General features: G+C 31.8%; 3 protein-coding genes across 5 annotated transcripts in view; 2 read left to right on the top strand and 1 right to left on the bottom strand.

The window, feature by feature from the left end:
• Nucleotides 1-12,164, bottom strand: part of LOC124532209 (V-type proton ATPase 116 kDa subunit a 1) — a 35,106-nt gene extending 22,942 nt beyond the window's left edge. Inside the window, exons 1-5 of one of the 3 annotated variants that reach the window (XM_047106963.1) lie at nt 11,875-12,164; nt 7,466-7,645; nt 6,732-6,860; nt 4,820-4,908; nt 3,897-3,935 (exon numbers count right to left, since the gene is read on the bottom strand). In XM_047106963.1, coding sequence (XP_046962919.1) covers nt 3,897-3,935; nt 4,820-4,908; nt 6,732-6,860; nt 7,466-7,645; nt 11,875-11,991 — 554 coding nt within the window. In that variant the 5' untranslated portion in view covers nt 11,992-12,164. Of the gene's footprint in view, nt 1-3,896; nt 3,936-4,819; nt 4,909-5,682; nt 5,769-6,731; nt 6,861-7,465; nt 7,646-11,874 lie in introns of all 3 variants that reach the window. The other 2 variants (XM_047106965.1, XM_047106964.1) reach the window with 2 other exon arrangements.
• A 420-nt stretch (nt 12,165-12,584) lies between these two features.
• Nucleotides 12,585-16,801, top strand: LOC124532518 (transmembrane protein 161B). Its single transcript, XM_047107444.1, has 9 exons — nt 12,585-12,715; nt 12,795-13,157; nt 13,335-13,414; nt 13,757-13,972; nt 14,165-14,281; nt 14,833-14,955; nt 15,489-15,663; nt 16,231-16,446; nt 16,566-16,801. Exons 1-9 carry the CDS (start codon nt 12,713-12,715, stop codon nt 16,683-16,685), a joined length of 1,413 nt encoding a protein of 470 aa, XP_046963400.1. The 5' UTR covers nt 12,585-12,712; the 3' UTR covers nt 16,686-16,801.
• Nucleotides 16,802-19,257: 2,456 nt separating this feature from the next.
• LOC124532508 (heat shock 70 kDa protein cognate 4) lies at nt 19,258-23,140 on the top strand. Its single transcript, XM_047107419.1, has 3 exons — nt 19,258-19,479; nt 20,091-20,295; nt 21,287-23,140. Exons 2-3 carry the CDS (start codon nt 20,091-20,093, stop codon nt 23,038-23,040), a joined length of 1,959 nt encoding a protein of 652 aa, XP_046963375.1. The 5' UTR covers nt 19,258-19,479; the 3' UTR covers nt 23,041-23,140.
• The last annotated feature ends 1,262 nt before the right edge of the window (nt 23,141-24,402 follow it).

The raw sequence follows: 24,402 nt of genomic DNA, 5'->3' as shown, positions 1-24,402 counted from the left end.
TAGAATTAGGAAATGAATTCATATTGAGAAGAGAAAATTCTCAATTCTCCTACAACGACAACCTAAATATTAAATAATGACAAAAATTTTAAATGTAGATTGTAGATATGTATATAACTTTTCTTTTTAATTTGGAAGCTAAAGAACGATGCTGTTATGCTAATTAATCCTGATCATTTTCGTCCATTGACATAGCAACTATAAGAAATATAATACAATCCTCGAGGTGAGTTGAGGAAAGCATCATTTTTAGACTTATGTGTTTGTTTTATGCATGTGTGCGAACACATAAGGACATATTCTAGAACTCCGCATATACACAACTAAAAAAAGACGCATTAATGACGCATAATACGCATTAACGACAATAAAAGATTAAATAATATAGACAGATGTTAAAAAATACCTTGTAAACGATATAGATAAGAGCATTGCACAATACAACGTTAATGAGAGAACCTACATGTTTACGTAAACGTAAATTAGGTTGTCACAGTTGCATGATGATCGTATCGCCAGCGTCGAGATAATTATTACTGACGTTAATTATAACATATGTTTAAAATTATTTAACATGTCATTTTATATGAATATACAAAATTGTTTATTTCATACATTTAAATACTATCGACAAACGTATCACCATAACAAGTTAGATTCTATAGATTTTATTATATAGTGTAATATTTTGTCTTTAAAAGTTGACCTGATATAAGACAGGACACATGAAAACTTTAATATAGGCAATAGTCTTACAGACAACTCTTTATAGAACTAATGCCCACCCACTTCATTTTAAAAGGAGCCAGTAAGTATAATTACATACGCTGAGGATAAAAAAAATACCACAATCATTAACAATACATAAACACTTTATTGGATACAATACTAAAACTTAAAAACTGACAGAGAAGGTGTACATGATCCAGCTCTACCGCTAAGAGAGATCTTTTTGGCGAGCTTAAAGCCAAAGGCAAAATTATAATTTTGAGACTACTTTTAAATAAGGTTTAACCTTTAACAGTAAGAAACCTTAAGTCTTTTTTAAACTTACTTGTGTAAAGTATAACATATGAAGTATATAAATATGTATAACGGATCTTGTACATACAAATATAATTTCTTTCATTTAACATATCATCGCTAACGTGTAATTCACGATAATAAAGGTAAACGTCCGATGTATCGGATATTGTTTTCAAACAACCTCTGTGAGAACTAAACATTTCATTCGATAGCTGTTGTTATAACGATTCCTGCTAACGTTTGCTTTGTCGGGAAATTTAACGCTAATTGATCATATAAAGCCGGAGAGTTAGTTCGATTGCGATAATTAAACGATAAAGACCAATTCGAAAGAAAAAATATTGGTCGCAAAATTTGGAACTGTTAACTTAAATAATATGACGCTTACATGTCAAAACGACGTAACCGATCGTAAATTAATGATTTTGCGTTTTAGGCTCTCAAGACGTTTTCACGAGAGGGCAAAACCAGACCTCGAAATCACCACACACGAAAGAAAAGAAGTAACGCTTAACAAGTGTAAAAAAAAACGCTCGGAGAAGCTGGTATAGCATATTACATTTTAAAATAAAACATTCATTCTAAGACTGGCACACAGAGGAGATACATTTATTTGGTTTTATCAATAGAATGGGCTATTTGAGTATACCCAAACAAATGAGAACCGAGCGCGATGCAGACTTATGAAAGGGTGTAAGGGCCATGTTATATGTACTAACTTGAAAACCTCCCTTAAATAGACTGAAACCGTAGTTAACCTTACATTATTTATTATTATAAGTACATTCTTCACTTGTTGCCATATAAGGCATATCCTCATCGTAATAAATTAATATCAACATTATTTATATCATCATTAGCCGTAATGTAATTCTTGCTTTTATCATAATTACGTCCTATATATGGCTCTTCAATCACTATATATTAAAGTTATTTATTATGAAACTGTACGTGTTGACTGCACAGTGAAAATGATTAGTCATATTCTATAAAGTTGACAAATTAAAAAAAAAAATCATTCGTGCAAACGTGCAATTTCACTAGTGAAAATTATATCACAGATTATATATTAACCTTGCGTATAACAAATACGAACTATATATTGTATAAATATTTTTTATCTGTCATTGTTTGTATATACAATTTTTTTTTATTTTACGTAATATCCTAGGTCAAGGTAAAAAACAATGCTGTGTTTCGCCTCAAAGGTTTGAACTGAACTTTAGCCACACAATATTAAAGGTGAAATTTAATTTTTAATTATCTGTTTTGGGTGAAGAAAAAAATACTATGACCGCACTAAACACTAAACTTGATCGTATTGAAGAAGAACGATACAAATACATTACGAATGATAAAGACTAGACAGAAATCCAACAGTCGAAGATAAAAATTCCGAAACATGAGTCAATGTTATTGTTTTATACAATAATCCAGCGCTGCAGTGAATCTCCTTATCTCTGTCGTATTATGCGATTCTCTCGTATCGTTCTCAATTTCAATCTGTTTGATATAATGCTATCTCAAATTCGATCCAACCCAGAGATCACAAGTACCTGACCGATATTATCGACTGGATACAAAATTGACGATAAAAATTCCATAACTTCATGAGAATGTCAAACTTTCCATAACATAATTTCAAGTTATTTACTGATATTTTACAAACGAAATTATTAGCTTAATTCGTGTTCCTATTGCAACAAAAACAAGTTAAAGAGAAAATAAATATAAAAAAACGTTCAATTGTAATTCAAGGATTTTTAGCTTTTTTTATTCACAGCTGTAATCCCTTCAGCATGACGAACGAGGCATGAATAAATGTGATAGCAAATTGTAAATCGTTAACAAGAAACTGACAGCTCTCTAGAGGCATTGTGATGATAATAGCCGATCTTTAGTCAAAGGCTTACCAACACAGCATACGGGCAGTAAAATTTGTACATAAGAAACAAATGAGTTTGCATAGATTATAACACCGTGTCACACCGCGTCTGATAACGAAACATAGAGCTAACGACAAAACGACATCATACTCTGAAGGTTACAATGGGAAGGGAATATTGTTTAAATCGTGTATGTAAAAAAAATATCGCTCTGAATGCATAGTATAAGTCTGAAAACAAAGGAATAAATAAACAAAATGAACAAAAATTAATAACTAAGACACTCGTACCAAGACGCTGTTAGATTCTTAATCGAGAAAATAGTATCTTTTAGTTTTCGTTGTCACAAGTTTTCTGACACGAATAATATCGCGATAGAACATATAGAATAAACTGGACAAGGTAATCTAGTCATTTATGAGAAGGGTCAAAGATTAAAATCAAGCATTTTACGACCAGTTTTCAAATTTTCAAGTATATTGAACGGTTTATTCTATATTAGAAAACGTGTGATAACGAAAATGTAACATTTTCAGCATTTACAATTTTCGCACCTATTCCGTTATCTATTCTTGAAGTCCAAATTGAAATTTATATACATGTAGGGACGCTGAGTGAAAATATTTCTACAGGTGAAGTGTTAGTAAGCATGTCTTTACAATATGTTAATAAAACAAGTATAAACCATCGAAATTGAAAAGAATCAGGTCAACTGGTACTAATCAAATTTTCTTAGCAACTAGCTAAAATTTTTATTCTATTGGAAGAGGTTTATCATGGGTTTAGTTAACCCCTGACTCATCATATTCTGTCATCATTAACAGGTTCAAAGATAAATTCCATAACACTTTAAGATACCACAAAATAATATCCATCAATTTCGAAGGTTAAATATAAAACAGGACCAAAAATGTTACAACCTTCCACCAAACACAAACTCTCCGTAAAATATTTCAACTACAAATAATTTACATTACTACTAACCAAGGCAGGAATTCCAAGGACTCTTGTTTATCCCGAAAACTAAGGAGTAAATCAAGCAAAAACATTTTAGCATTTATCACATATTTAAAAAAAAAATTATCAAAGAAATCACAACGATCATATCTCGTGATTTCAATGATAATAATATTAGTTCAACAATCGGATGTTTACTTTACTGTAGAATTCAGCATGCAAGATTTGTGACTTGTCCTACGATCGAACATACTTTGGCGTTTATAATATTTTAAAGATATTATGACCTCAAGTAACTAATTAACTATTTCTTCAAAGATCTAAGGAACTTGCTAAAATCGTCAAGAGTTTAAATAGGGTATGTGACGCATTTACTATAACAGAAGAACGATGGTAAATATTTATACTGGAGATACAATTTACCATCAAATAATAAAACTGTCAAATTCATGTAAACATCTAGATTGATCGCTGTAGGTTGACGTGTGAAAAATTAATTTCATACGTACCACATACCCAAGAGCGTCGACATACTACATACTGTTTAATTAGTTCCGAATAATATGATCAAAAATATTTACATTACTTTATTCAGTATTGAAAATTCTAATACAGGGTATAAATTGTCATATTTTGTAAAACTATTAATCTGTAGACCCTTTATGAATATTTGTCTTAAACAAAAAAAAAAGATTTTGATCAATAATTTAGTTACTTTAAATATCGTTGCGACACCCTTAGCAATAAACAGGCTGGTAAAATACAGCTGAAAAGCAGTGGTTACTCGGTTGATAGCATTTCGATTGAATATCATGCACCATATCCATAATCATATCGATCGCAGTGATCGTTACTTTCAAAGTTCAGCAAGTCAGTATCGCTCGGTTACTGCTGGTCAGCCGTAATTCCCACCGTGTCAACTAGTACCGTATGTACAATCGCATACATACCCTAGTTGAACCTGTCCCATATGTTTGTTCGGATCGTCGGATATCAGTGCGCGCGTCATCGATTCGGTGGTATTGGCACCGCCCTCGTGCTAGCGGACAAACAAACATGTAGACAAGACATTGCCCAAATCACGACACAAGCCGAAAGCTAAACCCACAAATATGATGTTTTCACCATGGATGGTATTGCCTGTTGTAGTAAAAAAATAGCGCCAACGCGTCTTCAATTGTTTGATTGCGATGACTACTATAATTCAAAAAGCTTTTAATTGCTCATATTGTTAGTTTCAACATCTACTTCAAATTGTGATTAATTAACAACGTGATCACCTACTGTTTTGAAAATAAAAGTGAATATCTACGGACATGATAAAACTCATAAATGGCATGCAAACATTATAACAGATACAGAAAGCATGACGGTATGAAAAAAACACGATCGATATGTTTAGACCGAAATTTCACCACGCGGATGGACTTCAAAAATAAATCGGTTTCGGAAAACTTTTGTTAGTTAAAACTCACTCAGGCAGCAGTTGATTAGCACTCGATAGGGGACTCGTCTAGACCTATAAGCATCGTATTAGAAATTGAGAATTATAAGGTGATGTCGGTGCTACACTAAGCTATCATTCCATCACACAAGAAGTAAAAGAGGTGTTAATTTGATAATATACTATAAACCGGCTGTCTCCAATGCTTGCCTGAGTGGTGAGCGGTAGACTCCCGTATCAGCGTCACAGTACAAGCGCTGCAAAAATAATATCGTTCTATAACTTGCTCTGACTCCCATTCGTCGCCCCTATTACTAAAACGCAGGAGTCAGGGCACGTCCGAGAACATTTTAAAGTTAATCTGCATACCCCAATTTGAGCGCTTGCCCTCCCGCCATGAGTCCCTCTTCCCCCAGTAGTGTCACTTGTTCTTCCTCTCGCGAAGGGTCCGCCATCTTGTGCACACAAGCGCCAAAATGGCGCCAAGGTCAATTGCGCATTCAAGGTCAATGTCACATTATCGGTGGAATATTTAATTCAACGATGAGAAAGTGTTGAGACAGAGAAAAATCACCGAATATACTTTCGTCCCCACAAAGTTTTCAAATGCATTCAATAGTTAATCAAAATACAATTTGGAATATTGGAAAATTGCATTTTTTTAGAATTAGAAATGTGACAATGACTGTGAACTTTTGAAAATTTTAAGATACCTAGCAATATATTCAAGTAGTTTTGATATTCATTTTAATGTCACACTTTAAAGCGATTGTATGAAGAAGACCCACGACCTCGTAAAAGACAGACAGTGTTAACATATTTAAATAGAGGCAGTGCTGAGTGTTTTAGTAGACGAAGAGATATTTAGTATTTTTTTTCATTTGATTATACATATAATGCCGATCGGGGTTCTTTCGTATTTAATGACACATCGAATTAAAATAAAAATAAAAATAGAACTCAACGATAATGATTAAAACAAAACATCATATACTCGAATCGTTTTAAATCTATCGACTTGGAGCTAGTTTTTTTCTACAACAGCAGCATATATTGTCGACTTTAAAATCTTGATATAAATGCCGTCAGTATCAAAAGTTTCATAATCATTTGATGCAAGCTGGGTAGGGAGAGTTTAAAACGACGACTGGATATATTGATGCAGCATGTTCAGCTAAAAACTTACATAGATAGTACAACAATAATTAATTGAACGTTGCCTCACGGGGATATGCCGGCGTGAATTATCTTATCTCACGATTAATTTATAAGACTGAACTGCGAGGTGGCTTACGTAAACAACACACATAATATAGATTAACATTCTAACGTTGTGTTATATCGATAATTGTAGAGCAAATCATGTGATCCGAAACGACATAGTGATCGTAACATCACACAATAATGAGTTCGCTTACCTCGTCGAAGAATACTTGTGTCTTTCTGAGGATGTGTTTGAGCTCGGTGAGTTCCAGGTAATTTCTCTTCAGAGCTTCCGCGTTCTGATTAACTTCGCGCAGCTCATTTTCAAGCTTCTCGAATGTTGCCTGTGGATTCACTTTTTATAAAACCACGTCCTACTTTTAAATTTAAGGATTTACATGAAACAATTCTTCTACTCCACAAAACACACATTTCCTCATAAACGAATGAAGCATTAGACAAATCAGTTTCGCTTGTCTTGACAGCAATGATTTGTATCATCAATTTCACGTTAAGTTTGGTGTTTTCTATTCTCAGGACCATATCAGCTCATCTTTGTGTATATGTTTATAATGATATAGTATTACTTTCTCGTTGAAGAACAACTTCGATTAGTTAGATGAAAAATGAAACAGCCCTCCTGAGATCAGTTAAGGCAACAACATGGATTAATTGTTCCAGCAAAAGTTTCCCTCTTTATTTATGTAGACGAAAAGCGATATGGAAAGGAGTTCACTTAAAACAGTATGCAAATTAAAATTATTTTAAACAAATAATATAAGAAATGCCCTTTGCTTGCGTTTTAAGTAAAGACATCCTTCGAATCCAAATATCACAAAGCTTTGCTGCAATACTGCTTTAATCAGTAGGACGAATATCAAGTTCGTAAAGAAATCAAATGATTAAATTAATTACATAGACATTATTTAACAGCATTAAGTATTCTTACCTCGAGGTCAATCATCTCTCTGGGCTGAGGCGCCTCTGGGACCTCTCCAGGTATCTCAAGCATGGGGATACCATCGCGTCTGATCTCCTTCTCGAGATAACGAAGCTTGCGTTCCATTTCATCGCAGCGACGCACTTCGTTGACGAATTTGCGTTGGAAAGCATTTACGTCAGGATTTAACTGTTGAGAAATGTCATCGTTAATTATAGTTAATTTTAGAACACAATCATAACGTGTGACGTATAATTTTATCTATTACATTATAAGTCCCACATACTTGAATTGGTACATATTTAGACGATGATATGAGATAATTGAAATACACTACAATTTAGCAGATCAATCAAAAATCATTGTCACTGAATCGTCTGTACCAGAAGGTGATACTGCAACATCTTTTTGAAATCTAAAACTAAAATCCACTAAGGCGAATGACAAAAAAGAACTAATAACTTTATATCGCTATATTTTAGAACGACATAACGCCATATATACAGTATTACCAGTTATTTAGGTTCAAATAAAAGATCAATTCTAAGATCTAGTTTATTTACAAGAAATCGTAAATAAATGCTGCCGTCGGTATTTTGTTTTTTACATGAAGATCTTTAGAAAGCAATTAATCCTTATGTAGACCTACACTAAGCATATTCATAATATAAGGCGAGTTCTTAATTATATATAAAAATATATTGATATTTGGGTTTGAAATTTTATCTTAAATGTTAAGATAACTTCCTAAAAAGATATATTATTAAGAATGAATTATATATATCATATTACGAAATAATTTAGAATCAGATCGAGTGCAATTAGATATTTTCTAATACATATTTCCTAAGCTGCTAGGTTTGTTGACTAGTAAGATAGAGCGACGGCCGATATGAATAGATTTTCGTTATAACCCGTAATCTTATTTAATGAATAAAGAGTTTTTTTTTTTGTTTTATTACAACGATACAAACTAACACTAATTAGTAACAAAATTTTTGAAAGATTAATTTTACTTATGTTTCGAAGGTGCGGTCGAAGCATTACATTATTATTTTCCGTGTCGCTGACAATGTTCACACGCGGGCGCTCTGTAGTTTGTTCAGCTGTATTCAATCCCTTCAACGAGTTAATATCAATAATGAACGTCGTCTATTACATAATTAACGACATGTCTGCCCTTGGCATTTATTGGTCTATTAAACCGTAATGAAATAAGCTACACATTAACAACGTATTTATAATCTAATTTATCCTTTAAATACCTTTTTTTTTTTTTTTATTCAATCAAATTTTCATATATGTATTATCTGTGATAAGGCCAGCATGTATTGCCAGACAGTATCACAATTAAAATCTCCAATATAAATCTAATTTGCTTTGTAAGAGCCCCATTCAAAGTTATTTTGTTTGTAAATTCTTATTTTTATATATTTAATGTAATTGTACGGTATTTTAAAAATACATTTAAAAATTAATCTACTCTTAGTTAACGAACAGGCTCAAAAATCTAAATACTATATGTATAGTAATCGCAATGCATTTGCAAATACGACCGGCTTAGAGAGCTGGTATTAGACTAAACATGAAATATGATTTAAAAAAATGTTGGATAAGGTAAGTATGGTTACTAATAATCAAAAACATGGTAAAGAATCCCTTTATATGTCAACCAACATTAATGTGTCTAATCTACAATTCCGTGGCACATTTTGGTGGAATAGGTTTCAGTATATACCTACATATATTTAAATCGTAACTGATCGAAATTTGTGTATATGATATGATTTGAATTTTTGTCTGTTTATCGGTTCGTTTGTTACCGCTTATCTCGGAAACTGCTTAAACTATTTAGATGTGGTTTTCATTATTGTATAGTACGGAACATTTCGATCGTGTTGTTTTATTAAAATTGCGATATTATGGATCCAGTACTAATAATTTTAAAACCTTTTTAAAGAGTTCCAGTGGTGTTACATATATAAGTACGGGTTTTTTATGGTTATGGCCCGGTTACTTCTCATTCCAAAAACCTTAGTTTACTTTTAAGCTTGTTCAGTTTTCAGTGCACACGGCCGTAGGTGGCTCTGTCGCGTATTTTGGAACTGGAAAAAATCTATGCCTTAATCCCCGACGACACTGTGTAAGATCGTCTATACGCATATAGAAAAATACATATTAAATTATTAATATTAAAAGATTAAATTATTAATTTAAAACGTTTGATTGATTGTTGTTTGATTTCAATCAATGGTAACGCACACAAATCTTATTCATATAATACTCCTACTTTTAAGGCATAAAGTTGAACAAAGTCAGAGAGTCACTAACTAGTCAATAATATGAATAAAGAAAGGCCTTGGTCTAACAGTACAACATTGAAACATTGGTATCAATTCAATATTCCATATATTTTAAAATTATCTGATAAATATATAAAAACTAATTCATCAATAATGATAAGAATTAGTAATGCCATAATACATCAATTAAATCACATGATTTTATTACAATTACTTATTTTATATAATTTTATGTTGGCATTATTGCAAATAGTCTTGTGATTGAATTCTATTTAATTATATAACTTTTAGTATATTTCAAAAAGGTTGCATATTTTTTGATAATTTTTTTCTCATTTTCGTAATATGTATGGATTGGATGGATTAGATTTCAAAATTGCCACAAACATCTCTTAGATATTGTCTGAACTTGATTTCACATTAATTTTAAGGCTAACAAAAATAAAGATATATTTTAAAATTACTTTCACAAAAACAGACATTCATTTCTATAACATTTTTTTTATTAAGATGATATCTTACATATTACATTTAGTCAGGTCTTTGACTCTTAGCTAGTCACAAACCTGTTTTAAAAGTCGATTTGTGTAGATACATCCATCAATTCATTAGCACAAATTCAGCTATTTATTAATTCAGGTATGGCATTTAATAATTTCATATAATTACATAGTATAAAACAAAATCACTTTTTCTGTCCCTATATCCCTATGTATGCATAAATCTTTAAAAGTACGCAACAGATTTTGATGCAGTTTTTTTTTAATAGATAGTGATTCCAGAAGACTGACAATTGCGTAAAGAAACACCGATAATTTTAGAAGTTTCTACTGTGATGTCATATCATTGTACCCATGCAAAGCCGGGGTGTGTCACTAGTTTAATATAATTTCACTATTTAATTATTCTTTTACATCAATTTAATGTTAAACACATCATCATCATTGTAGCCACAAATTAGTCAATCCTGACTGTGTAGTATTCTCTTGATAAGATACTTATCAAAAATTGTATTTTTCCACTTCAATATTCATATCCATAATTTATTGATGTAAATGAATATGAGGAAATATTTAAATGAGTAATCAAAGCAAAACCTAATATGGTACATTAATAATAAACAATGTTACATATAAGGAAAGTTATGTCACAATGTATGTTTAAACATTAAGAAATAGTACTTAGAATATCCTTATTCGTACATTCTAACTAATTTGAGGACACAATTTTTATATTCAGACTAAAGTTTGGATGAGAAAAACTCCACAAGCATAATGTATCTAAATCACTGGTGTTAAGATTCAAATTTGATTGTTACTTTTAATACTTTACAATATTATTTTTAGGGCAAGATTAAATATTTCTCAAGTTATATTTGTAATTATCTTAGAAAGAATTATATATTATTATGAAAACCAATAAAAATAGTCATATCCCATTACTTGACGAAGATCTCTCTTGGTAAGACAGTATGGACCTCATACCAAGCTCATGATTAATTAAGTATTAACTACAGATTTACTAGATTGATGTAAAAAGTGATATCATATTCAAATGTATATTTATTATTACATAATTCTACATTTATGATTAAAAAGTCATTTAAGTCAATCACAGGATCTCACATGTGATATATTAATGTTTTTCTTGGAAATCCAGTCATGTCAGCTGGAGCATGATAAAATGTCAATTGGGAATCCCGCATAAGTAGTCTAAATATTTACTAATGAAAAAATGATAGGATATTCATTTAAAACCAAAATTATTCAATTAATTTAAAAACTATACAATTAAAATATAAATATAATTTTATTCTTGTATAATTTTACATAATTAATTTATTTTGTATATCCCCACTAGTGACATATGTGTTTCTAATTTATTCATAATATGGTTTATTTGTAGATAGTAATACAATAGAAAATCAATAAATCATGCAAACTCTACTGTATAATAAAAAATAAAGAATAACAAAGATATTACAGAAAACGAATTAGGGTCATACGCTTTCTAGTTTTTTATTAATTTAGTGATAATAGGAACAAAATAAATATCATTACACTGAAAATAGGTTGAACCTGTACTATTCAAAATAAAAGGGCGTTTTATACTCACATCACGGAATTGTACGAGCCCCAATTCACCAAGTTCAGACACGCAAGCATAGGCTGCTTCACTCTGTAGGAAAAGTTGACATAAAGTCATTTCCTCACTCCGAAACAACGACCCCATTTTGCCAGTTTCTTTAACACAATACACAAAAAAATTATAATTCCTATCTATCTAGGTTCGTCGCATCCGCCTGCGAACGGACTTCGGCGGCGACGACACCGAAATAAATGGAAACCGATCAATATGATTGTCCAGTGAGCAAACTCGTCATCGATGCGCAACGCGACATTTGCACCGGGATACCATTACAAAAAATATATTATATCATTAATCATTGTGCTTTGCTAAATAGTTAAATAATTTAAATCAATTATTTCTTTATTATTTTATTCAAGTTAGAAAATAACGAAGAACGGGGTTACAAAACAAAATTAAATTAAAATTTGGATATTTACAAAAGCCAGATTAATACATTTAAAAATTTTGTATTGATTTCATTCAGTACAATATTTGTAATACGGCACTGAAACAGCTGATAAATAATTTTTGTTCAATCAAGTAACATTTATAAAGTCAGTTATACAAAATTCATTGAAGTACTAACCTAGTAAATTAAATACGAAATACGTTTGACATTTTATTTATACACATCTCTCTTTCTTTTGTATAAAGTTAAGATATGGCTATCGAAATTGACATTAAATAGATGAACCTTTATTATTTGTTCGTATTATTATGTGTGGGAGTACTGATTGAGGTTATAGATCCCGGAGCGAATTAAAAATAATTTATTAAATTTAGACGGTCATGAGATTAACCAGTCAATGAAATTCATATTGCAATGGTATGTTACACATAACTCAGATAGGTTTTCCCTTAAAACAAAGTAAAACAAACTTATTTATAATGTTATGTTATTTTAGGCTTTACTGGGGGCTCAGCTGGTAATAACACTGATAATGGTATCAGTAATACAAAAGCTTGGTAACTATTCATTCGCACGATGGCTATTATGTTCCCAAGGATTGTATCGCTATCTATACCCAGATAATAGTGAATTAAAGGCTTTGGCGGGAGTTCCTAAGGATAAGCCGAAAGGCAAGAAAGGTGGGAAACATGAATCGAATGGAAAGCCGGAAACGTTTCATATACCACGTAGCTTGGATATACAGTTAGAAATAGCACCAGTTACTCCCTTGGATGTGGTTCACTTAAGGTTTTATACAGAATACTTATGGATAGTAGATTTTTCATTATACACTGGCATTGTGTATATCATGTCAGAGGTATGTATACATTCCTTACATAATATTCAGTTTTGTGTCACTGACATTGCTAATTGAAGTTAATCATGTTAAGGTTTTGTTATAGCACTTAACTGTGATAAGTAAACTGACAAGTATACTTATATTTTCAATGTTCTATGTATGAGATAAAAACATTATGTATGTCTTAATTTCCAGATTTACACATCAATATTCCCTTTGAAAGATGAATTCAACTTAAGTATGGTCTGGTGTCTGCTAGTAGTACTCTTTTCATTGTATCCTTTTCAATAGCAAATTCTTTACGTCACTGTGACTGGTAACCATAGGCAATGCTCAATTACATTGTCATTTAAACACCATCCTATATACTATTATCCCTAAAATATACCTAATATAAAATGATTAAATGTCGAACTGAAATAAACAATATATTATATACAATATAAAAGTGTTTAAAATATATAAGAATGTATATATAAAAATATAAAATATTATGAGTTTATTTCGTAAGTGGTTGGCTGTCTATTAAAGCATGTAAGTAAACATAGGCATGCTCTCATAAGGAGGCTTGTACATTCCTATTATTATTAAAATAAAACTCCTTAATGAAAATTCAGTAAAATCCTTTTATCACTAACAAAGCAATATTTCACAAGTGAAGAATCCATTGGGGAACGGTCGACATGTATTGTTGCGTTCTGTGTATTTTTACTCATTGCTATGATGGTGCTCATTGTGGATGAAAGCAACTTGGAGGTTGGTGTGGATCCAGCATATGATAGCTTCTATGAAAATGCATCAAAGTTTCTGGAAAATCAAGGCTTAACATCAGTGTGAGTTTTAATACTATATAAGTAAAATTTAATATGAAACTATAATTTTTTATGTACTTAATAATTATAAAAATATAATAGCAAACACTATGTATATAAAGCAGATGTCTAGATATCAATAGCACTTTAGTAAATTTGTTATAGCAAGTAAAAATACAATATTTACAAAAAAATTGTCTACTTTGTTTTCAGGGGTCCAGCATCAAAGTTGATTTTGAAATTATCTTTGGCAGTGTGGGCAGCTATTGTTGGCACTTTATTTACTTTCCCTGGCCTTAGAGTTGCAAGAATGCATTGGGATTCCATGAGGTACAATAAATGTAATACATATTAAGTGATGTATGATCATCTTTTCATTTTTCAGTAAATTAGTATTCATTTGCTATTAAATGTAATATTTTATTAAAAAAAAAAATCATGTACTTAAGAATTTCATAAGATGAAGGTGAATGATCTGCTGTCAAATATAGGCCTCAGTAGCCATTCTCAAGAGAGACTAGCCAAATAGGGAAATATGTTATGGTTTGAATCATAAGCTTCTGAATCATGTTATGTTTCGGGAAATATACTGCTATACAGAATTATTAAGATAAGCTTATAAATCACAATTATTATTATGAATTATATAAATAAAATTCATTAGATTTTACAAAGTTGAAACTATCTTCTTAAAAATTATGTCCCTATATCTCTTGCATCGCTTTTCTAGTTGTAGTAGTCTAGTTTCTGTTATAAGATTTTCTTTTGAACATTTTTTTATTATATATTAATTTTTGTTAAGTATAATTATAATTCATATACTATATAAATTATGATTGTTATTGGTTATTAACCAATGCAATGGCCTGTACTGTTTGCAGCACGTGCCGGTGTCGCGCGAGCGTGTCGTTGGGCTGCGCGGCGGCGCTGGCGCTGCTGTGGCTGCGGCCGGTGGCGCGCCGTTACCTCGCGGGCCGCGTGTTCTCGGGGATGACAGAACCGCTGTGAGCAGCCATTTTGTTTTTTAAGATATGAAACTTATGTTGCAGCTGAATGAATGAATGAATGAATTAGCTTTTCTATTAACAGCCTTTCCATTTTACTGAATGACATCTAGCCAATATATCTTCTATGCACAGAATAATGTAATTTGTTTTGGACTCTTTTGAAAACAAAAACAGTTAGATTTTTTAAGTTGAGCTACAACATAATTATTTGGTTAGAGAAAGCTTTGTATGCATACGTAACATCCAAAACATTTTTCCATGTAAAAATTTGCAAATTAAGTTATTGTTGGAATAGTGCCACTTATTTGAAAGGCTGGGCTGCTAATTAAATGGCGAATACCCTAAATTCCCTTTGGGACAAGAAGCGGGTGGAAAGTGATATTATTATGAATCTGTTTATTTGGTTCCTAGTTATATATATTATGAATAATAAATTGAAGAATTGTAGTAATGAGTAACACTTTCATTTGATAACGGATATATTTGTTTATTAGAGTTTGTTTTAAAATTTTCGTGATATTCGATTTCAGAATGACAGACCAAGCTTTTGATACACTCCGCCTTGTACTTGTGATCGGGACTGTATTGTTCCGGATCGCTTTAATGCCCAGACTGCTGCAATCATATCTAGACATGGCTCAACGTAGACTAGACGTACAAAAGAAAGAGGCAGGCAGAATAACAAATATTGACTTGCAGAAGAAGGTAACTTTTTCACTCATTATTTATTTTAAGAGAAATCAATAAATAATACACGAGGATAAAGTTGACCAGAATAAAGTTGGCGCTCAGTGTTCATATATAGCTGAATAGTCATATAATACTTCTTTACCATGATAGTATGTATTAAAAATATCATACTAATCAAATATGATACCTTAACATAAGACTTTTCTTAGTAACTATAACTCATTATAATCATTGATTATATATTTAGCCCTTTGTTATATAAAGAGATTACATGAATTGTTTTATAAATGAAATGAAATATCAAATGTTTTAAGACACGTTATTATATACTGATTAAGAATGGTTAAATATGATGTAGGTATGTTTAATAAATAAGTAAATAATTACAGTCTTACAAATTTTGCTAGTAGGTATAAAGAATATAGACTGTGGATAAAACGGCTTTACGGATTATCCAGCAAGAACATTTTATGTTGTTTCAGTAACAATAACAGTTACTGTTACAGACTGAAATAACTATTAATACAAGCATGCTCACAGGTAGTGGAATATATGAATTTAGCTTATAAATCTTTGTTCCAGATAGCATCAGTATTTTACTACTTATGTGTAGTGGCGTTACAATATATATGTCCAATAATAATGTGTCTATACTTAGCCCTGATGTATAAGACATTGGGAGGGTACTCGTGGAGTGCATTATTTTACAAACAGGAGGAGGTGATGGTAGAAGAGAAACCGGTTGTGAATTTAGAAGGCATGGAACAATTTCAAATGGCTTGGGAAAATTTAAAAATGGTTTGTTTTTTTTATAATAATTTTTAATGCCTATCATATATCATATATAAATATCTTAAAAAGGTATGGCTTAAGGAAAAACGAAATAAAAATAATATCAATTATACTTTTATTTTCAGGTGTTTACTCAGGACGTTTATCGCGGTGTATTCGGTTTCGCTACCTGGTGGTGCTGCTTTGCTTGGTTCCTCACAACCGCATTAGGTTCCATGTACCAAACTTACTTCAGAATCTCATGATCTTAGATCTAGTCGTAGTTTTATATTTGAAAGACATAGCAGTCTGCTTTATTTACATAATCATCTTAATAGGTCGTCGAAAAAATTCGTGTCCATTTCCGGTACAAGTAGGAAAACTCTGGACGATTACTGGTTGCCTTTTAGAAAAAGATCGAATTACTTAATTAGCCTTTGAATACAGTTAAAGAATCAGAAGAACACAATTAATTATTTTCAATACAATAAATATATTAAATTTGTTACCTTGCAAAATCAACACGAAGTTTTCTAATAACCTAATAATTTGATTGTGAAAAATGCTATGGTTAAAGTTATAAGCACATAGTAATATGTTGTAAAAATATACACTTTTTTGTCGTTTACCTTATTTTGTGCCTGTAACTGATTTAATTATACAATTCTAGGGAAAGTAAGTTCTAGAGTACAATAATAGTTTTAAATATATACATTTTGCCGGAAGTTGTTCATTAAATAATTTAAAAGTAAAATGAAAATGTTTATATTAACGTTTCTATAGTCATGTTAAAATATTTTGCCTTTTTTGTACATCTACTTGTGTTTGTCTTCTTTTATATGCTACTGTCATAGGACGAACGTTATGTACTTGGACGAAACAAATTTAAAACAAAATCCACTAATCGTTCCTTAAATTTATATTAAAACAAAAATGACATAAAGAGGCAATAACTTATTAAGAAACCTTAACGCACTATTTTATTATAAGTAATGGTATTTTTATTTTGCAGCAATTAATACATTAATCTGCAATGTATTTTGGTTGTATAGATATTACACCAACATTAGTACATTTTATAACTAAAATCGAAACAAAAATACGATTTTCTGTTAAGATGACACATTGTTAGCTTTAAAGGAAATGCAAATGATTGAAAATATGATGAAATGTTAAGCATTATTGATCAAGTAACAACAACTTTTGTTTCTAACATCAAAAAAGAAATCAAAATATTGCAAAATAGTTGAGTTATTTTATTTATTTAGTTAAATATGAGATGTGTGAGAGTTATTTATATGATTTGAATGTTTCATTAAAAGTTTTTGAGTTGATTGTTTTTTTTTAATACCCTTACAACAATTTATTTAAAAAAAAAAAAAAATTGCTAAAGTTGGTGATTTAATAAATATTTAAATACAATTTGAAACAATATTGATTTTGTTGCATAACACCTGGAAATCAATTATTTTTAATGAAATGAGTGACTAATAAAAGTTAGAATCCTTTGTGATAATATTAACAAAGTTCGACCTTTGATTACAGTGCGAACATAGGAGTATAGTTTAAATAAAAATATTAACATCCATACTTAATCATTTTTCCTGGCACAGTCCACAGGCTTCTGACTATCAACATAAATAATGATATAATTATTCAAAATTTTATTCTACTCTCTGTAGGTTGTTTAATAGTAATAAAATTATCTTAAAGAAAAAGATAAAATTTAAAAATTCTGAATCTAATACTTTTTGAAATTTTAAGTTTTATATGCGTAATCGAACTGATAATATTTATGTGAATTGTAACCGCAACAAGACGATGAGCAGCCAATCAAATAAAACACTATGCGTAGTAAACATTTTTAGTACCATTTCTAGTAAATAATTACTCGCTAAATGACAAAATGTAGTTTTAATAACAAGTTCATAGTATCTCAAATATATTAAAATATTATCGCACTATGTAGTATGCGCTTATATAGAAAGCAGCCAAAAATGCTTTATGAAAAAAAACGTCATTCAAATAATAAAGGACATTGTAGCTAATAGTTGTATTATATAATTCGCTATACGCAATGCGCTATGCATTACAGTTGCACCCTAAAGTATTGATTTACTTACTGTGCTAAATGCGAAAAAAGAGAACATGTGTTGTCTGTTGCAAAATATTTTTTATTACTTATTACAATATACTAAATACCAATATATTTTTAATTACAATATACTTTATAATATATAACAACGCACCAAATTCTATTAATTAAGATATTCTCGAAATTGTACTAACGATTAATAGTAAGATAAAGATCTTGAGATAATTATTTAAGGAACCTTACTGCTTGAGAAATATACAATTCACACAATAATTGCTATATTTATTTTTAAGAATTAGGTTAAAGTATGATTGGATAAATCTTGAATGAATTATTTCAGTTTAATGAGATAAATTTGCTGAAAGATAAAATTATAAAAGGTATGATTTATAAAAACGTTAAAAAAATTATTTTACTTGAATATGTACTCAAAATTGCCTCTATACGTTAAGTTCTTTCCTTTTATATAAATTAATATAATTTAACTTAATCCAACTATGTAGTAATCTCGATAGTACCTCGATTTGTATATTTCAATTTAACATTTAGCAAATCATTGCAAGAAAGATTAACTGATTTTTTACTTTAATATTGAACAAATCCTTGTATATACTTTTATTAATTTTTAGATAAAAATAAGCCTGATATACAAATATTGCTAAAACTGAATAGCTTAATACTAAGTTATTAATTTACTGGCCAAGCTCCCTTGAATTCAATATGGACATTCTGGAACTTACAATTTCAGCCAATCCCAGCAATACCCGCCAAAAGTGGTTTGATCGGATTGGTCGACTGTCAGGAATATTCCAGAAAATACTCGTGACGTCGTGATTACGCGCTCGCTTATAAATTGCTGGTGCCGCGTCAGGCGCCATCTTATTTCGTGAAAAGAGGCCGACAATCGCGCACCTTTGCTGAGTGATCTACTATTAAGTCTACAGAAGTAAAGCTAAGTTATCAAAGTGAGTATTATATTTTAAGTTGTTATTTGTCTTTACATGTAATTTTGTTGAAAGATTTGTGCAATTCGGTGAATTTATGTACTAAATTTGTAGCGGCAGGTTTTAACTCGGACGGAAGTTCCTTGAACTTAACGTTTCCATGATTAGTCATTAAATTTTTGTAATACTACGATGCTACTTACCTAAATACACAATTTATATCGTATTGAATTTAATTTCATTGTACCTAGTTTCATGATATTTATATTCGTACATTCTAGAACATTGTCTGTTCTCTGATGCTATTTCTATATACACGTGGGGGTACTGACATTTCATAGTAAAAGACGGGCATTTGCATTGAATTTGGGTATAATACATACTTTGAATTCGGAGACTTTCCAGAATGTTCCCTCATCGATTATTTGCCTTCATAGAGCTATGGCCGCCATGCGTTAACCGCGTGAGCGTGACTTTAGTCTCGAATTGCGTACTGCGATACGCATGAATGTTATCAAATTTATTGATTTCCAAGCTTACAATACTTATTCGTTTAGGTATTTATAATGATTCTAATCATACTATGATTTATTGGATGACTGGTGTCTAAATGTTTTATTCCTTTGTTTCAGATGGCAAAAGCACCTGCAGTAGGTATTGATCTGGGTACCACATACTCGTGTGTGGGCGTGTTCCAACACGGGAAAGTGGAGATTATCGCCAACGACCAGGGCAACAGGACTACGCCCTCATATGTTGCGTTCACGGACACCGAACGTCTCATCGGCGATGCCGCTAAGAACCAAGTGGCGATGAACCCCAACAACACCATTTTCGGTAAGCATTTTTTCATATTCTTAACCTCTAAGTATAACAATGACATGGCATAAAACTATTTGTCTTTTCAATAATTATTTGGTACGATGTGACTAAGACTACTGAAGTTTGCTTTGTAATATAGAAACAAACTATTTTTGAATGAATTTTATATTTCTGTTTATTGATAATATAACAAACAATACGTAAGCTACACAAACCTCTGAGCACAGATTCAATTTTACAAAATGAAATGCAATAATTAACCTTGCAATTTGAATACAATGTATTATTTTTCTGCCTCAACCTTAGACAAAGGATCACTTAAATGCAAATTACTTACAATAATTTTTTTCAATATTGAATCTTTATCTTGATATTTCACTTATCAATGAAACTGTAGAATTTGATTATATAATATAGTAATTTACCTTAGTTATATCTAATTACATATTAATAAGTAAATAATAATACAGTAACTCCAAATTTATATCGGACTTCACATGTTATGCATAAAAGAAATAAAAGCAATTATAAGATAAATCTTAAATATGAGTTGATGTTTCCTGGTTAAACTTAATTTTGATTACTCATACTACTGATAATGCAGAGATGTGATGAATCACTGTTGATTTGAACATAATTTAACATTTTACTAAGATTACTCATTGTCTAGTAACTTGCCGAAGCTTGTCAGAATCAGCCTTTTAATTTAAATTCCTATATGGTAATTTATTTTCATTAGCAACTTTTCTCATATATATAATAGTAATTATAATTATTGTAGTCATCTGAAACTAAAGATTAAATTATTAATATATTTATTGTGCCATTGATTTTGTTTTATGTGAATGCAATTGTTGCATCAGCTTTTTAATGATGATACCCAATATACTAGACTAGAGTCTCTGAACATAGTGAATGATAAGTGTATTCTGAGAATATCTCTATTTCGAAATTAAATATTACAGATTTATAGCAAGTTACTCATAAAGTCTTCTCATTGTTACAGATGCCAAACGACTTATTGGTCGTAAATTCGAGGATGCCACTGTACAAGCTGACATGAAGCACTGGCCATTTGAAGTGGTCAGTGATGGAGGCAAACCAAAGATTAAGGTAGCATACAAAGGTGAAGACAAAACCTTCTTCCCTGAGGAAGTAAGCTCAATGGTTCTTACAAAAATGAAGGAAACAGCCGAGGCTTACCTCGGCAAAACGGTGCAGAATGCAGTAATTACGGTTCCAGCATACTTTAACGACTCTCAAAGACAAGCCACAAAAGATGCGGGTACCATCTCTGGCTTAAATATCCTTAGAATCATCAATGAACCGACTGCTGCAGCGATTGCGTATGGTCTTGACAAGAAGGGGACTGGAGAACGTAACGTCCTTATTTTCGATCTCGGCGGTGGTACCTTCGATGTTTCCATCCTGACCATCGAGGATGGTATCTTCGAGGTAAAGTCCACAGCTGGTGACACTCACTTGGGAGGCGAGGACTTCGACAACCGTATGGTTAATCATTTCGTCCAGGAATTCAAGAGGAAGTACAAGAAAGAACTTACCACCAACAAGCGGGCACTCCGTAGGTTGAGAACCGCTTGCGAGAGGGCGAAGAGAACTCTATCATCATCAACTCAAGCTAGCATTGAAATCGATTCTCTCTTTGAGGGTATTGACTTCTACACCTCCATTACTAGGGCTCGTTTCGAGGAATTGAACGCTGATCTGTTCAGATCCACCATGGAGCCTGTTGAGAAGTCTCTTCGTGATGCTAAAATGGACAAATCTCAAATCCACGACATTGTACTTGTCGGTGGATCTACTCGTATTCCCAAAGTGCAGAAGCTCCTTCAAGACTTCTTCAATGGTAAGGAGCTCAACAAATCCATCAACCCTGACGAGGCCGTCGCTTATGGTGCCGCAGTTCAAGCTGCTATTCTGCACGGCGACAAGTCCGAGGAGGTCCAAGACCTACTTCTGCTTGATGTCACCCCCCTGTCGCTCGGTATCGAGACGGCTGGTGGTGTTATGACAACTCTCATCAAGCGCAACACTACCATTCCCACCAAGCAAACTCAAACCTTCACTACCTACTCCGATAACCAACCTGGAGTACTCATCCAAGTATTTGAGGGTGAGCGTGCGATGACGAAGGACAACAACCTCCTCGGTAAATTTGAATTGACTGGTATTCCTCCCGCGCCACGTGGGGTTCCTCAAATTGAGGTAACCTTCGATATCGACGCTAACGGTATCTTGAATGTATCCGCTGTCGAAAAATCTACCAACAAGGAGAACAAAATCACTATCACCAATGATAAGGGTCGTCTCTCCAAGGAGGAGATTGAGCGCATGGTCAACGAGGCTGAGAAATACAGAAACGAGGATGAGAAGCAGAAGGAAACCATTCAGGCTAAGAACGCTCTGGAATCTTACTGCTTCAACATGAAGTCCACAATGGAAGATGAGAAGCTCAAGGACAAGATTACCGACTCCGACAAGCAGACCATCTTGGACAAATGTAATGACACCATCAAATGGCTCGACTCCAACCAGCTCGCTGACAAGGAAGAATACGAGCACAAGCAGAAGGAATTGGAAGGCATCTGCAATCCGATTATCACGAAGATGTACCAGGGTGCCGGTGGAGCACCGGGAGGTATGCCAGGCGGTATGCCGGGCTTCCCTGGCGGAGCGCCCGGAGCCGGTGGTGCAGCTCCCGGAGGCGGTGCTGGCCCCACTATCGAGGAGGTTGATTAAACACTATACATTCCAAAATTCTTCACAATTAAGATCTAATGATGCTCTTATGGTGTTGTAACGCCTCTGAAATACAAATGCAAATAAAAAAAATTAATTATTTATTCGTTTGATTTATACTAAACCTTAATTTAAGTTAATGTTCAAATGCTTGCGCCCCGTGCCCTCGTTCACAAATATAAGAAAAAAAATGCCAAAAAAAAAAAAATTAACGACCTGTATTATAAAAAAATGTACATTTTTTTATACTATACATCCGGGTATCTTAATATTTCAAAGCTAGTGTTACGAGAGTAACCTTACCCTTCAATATGGTGTTATGAAATTTGATTCTATATGTATCATAATTTATATCACAACTATTGCATATTATGAATATAGCAGGGGCTATTGAATTTACTTTTTATTATATACGATTATTATTGTAATAATTGATCAATAACCTGGCACGTTACACTATTTCTTATTGATATGATTGAGCTGTCATTCGAAAACAATTGGACGATAGAGTGGCATTCTAACAAACGAGAGAGATTGGAGCATTATTGTAAAACTATAATATTATGTTGGCCATCCCGAACTACTGAAATCTGACATCAGTTTCTTCCTAACCAATAATATAAATTTTAAAGAATCTGAAATTGTAGAGATTTAGATCCAAATGAGAGACATCATTTATATCAATTAGTAATTGTAGTAATGTAATTAGTAGCTATAAAAATAAGTATGGACGTATGTATTCATAAAAAATATGATGGTGATAGTTGCTTCTTTTTACCATCAGCTATTTGACAGTGAAAGTACCATCAAAATCTGTCCAGCCGTTTAAGAGAATAGCTGGAACGAATAAACAGACGTACAAAAAATGTTATTTAGTTATATTATGTAAGCTGTTATTTTCATATTACCAACGGCCACGCTTTTTTATTGTGCTCGATTATATGTGTTATAGAAGGTTATATGGATAATGTGTACCATGTATGTGAATTGTAAGACTTATTAAATATGTATCGATCATATTACTTACGTACGAAATTTCTTTTGATTTTCAAAATAAATATATACTAATAATATTAGTTTCGTAACGGCCTTATGCTATAATTTAGTAGAACGTTCCATGTATTTTTTAGCATATACTTCCTACATAGATACATTTTCGATCAGTCCGTGAGTGCTTATATCACATTAATTAACACAACGGAAAAAAAACTTTAATTTTTCCATAGGTTTGGATGGCCAGCTAGTTTTAATATGTAACCTATATTTATATATATGAATTGTGTATAGGTATCTTCGTAGAATTTTTGTAATCTATGACTGTCCGTACTAAATGCGTACGGTTAAAATAAGAATTAAAATATA

Source organism: Vanessa cardui, chromosome 9 (genome assembly GCF_905220365.1).
Source record: "Vanessa cardui chromosome 9, ilVanCard2.1, whole genome shotgun sequence".
NCBI lineage: Eukaryota > Metazoa > Arthropoda > Insecta > Lepidoptera > Nymphalidae > Vanessa > Vanessa cardui.
This window is presented reverse-complemented; position numbering and strand designations above follow the sequence as displayed.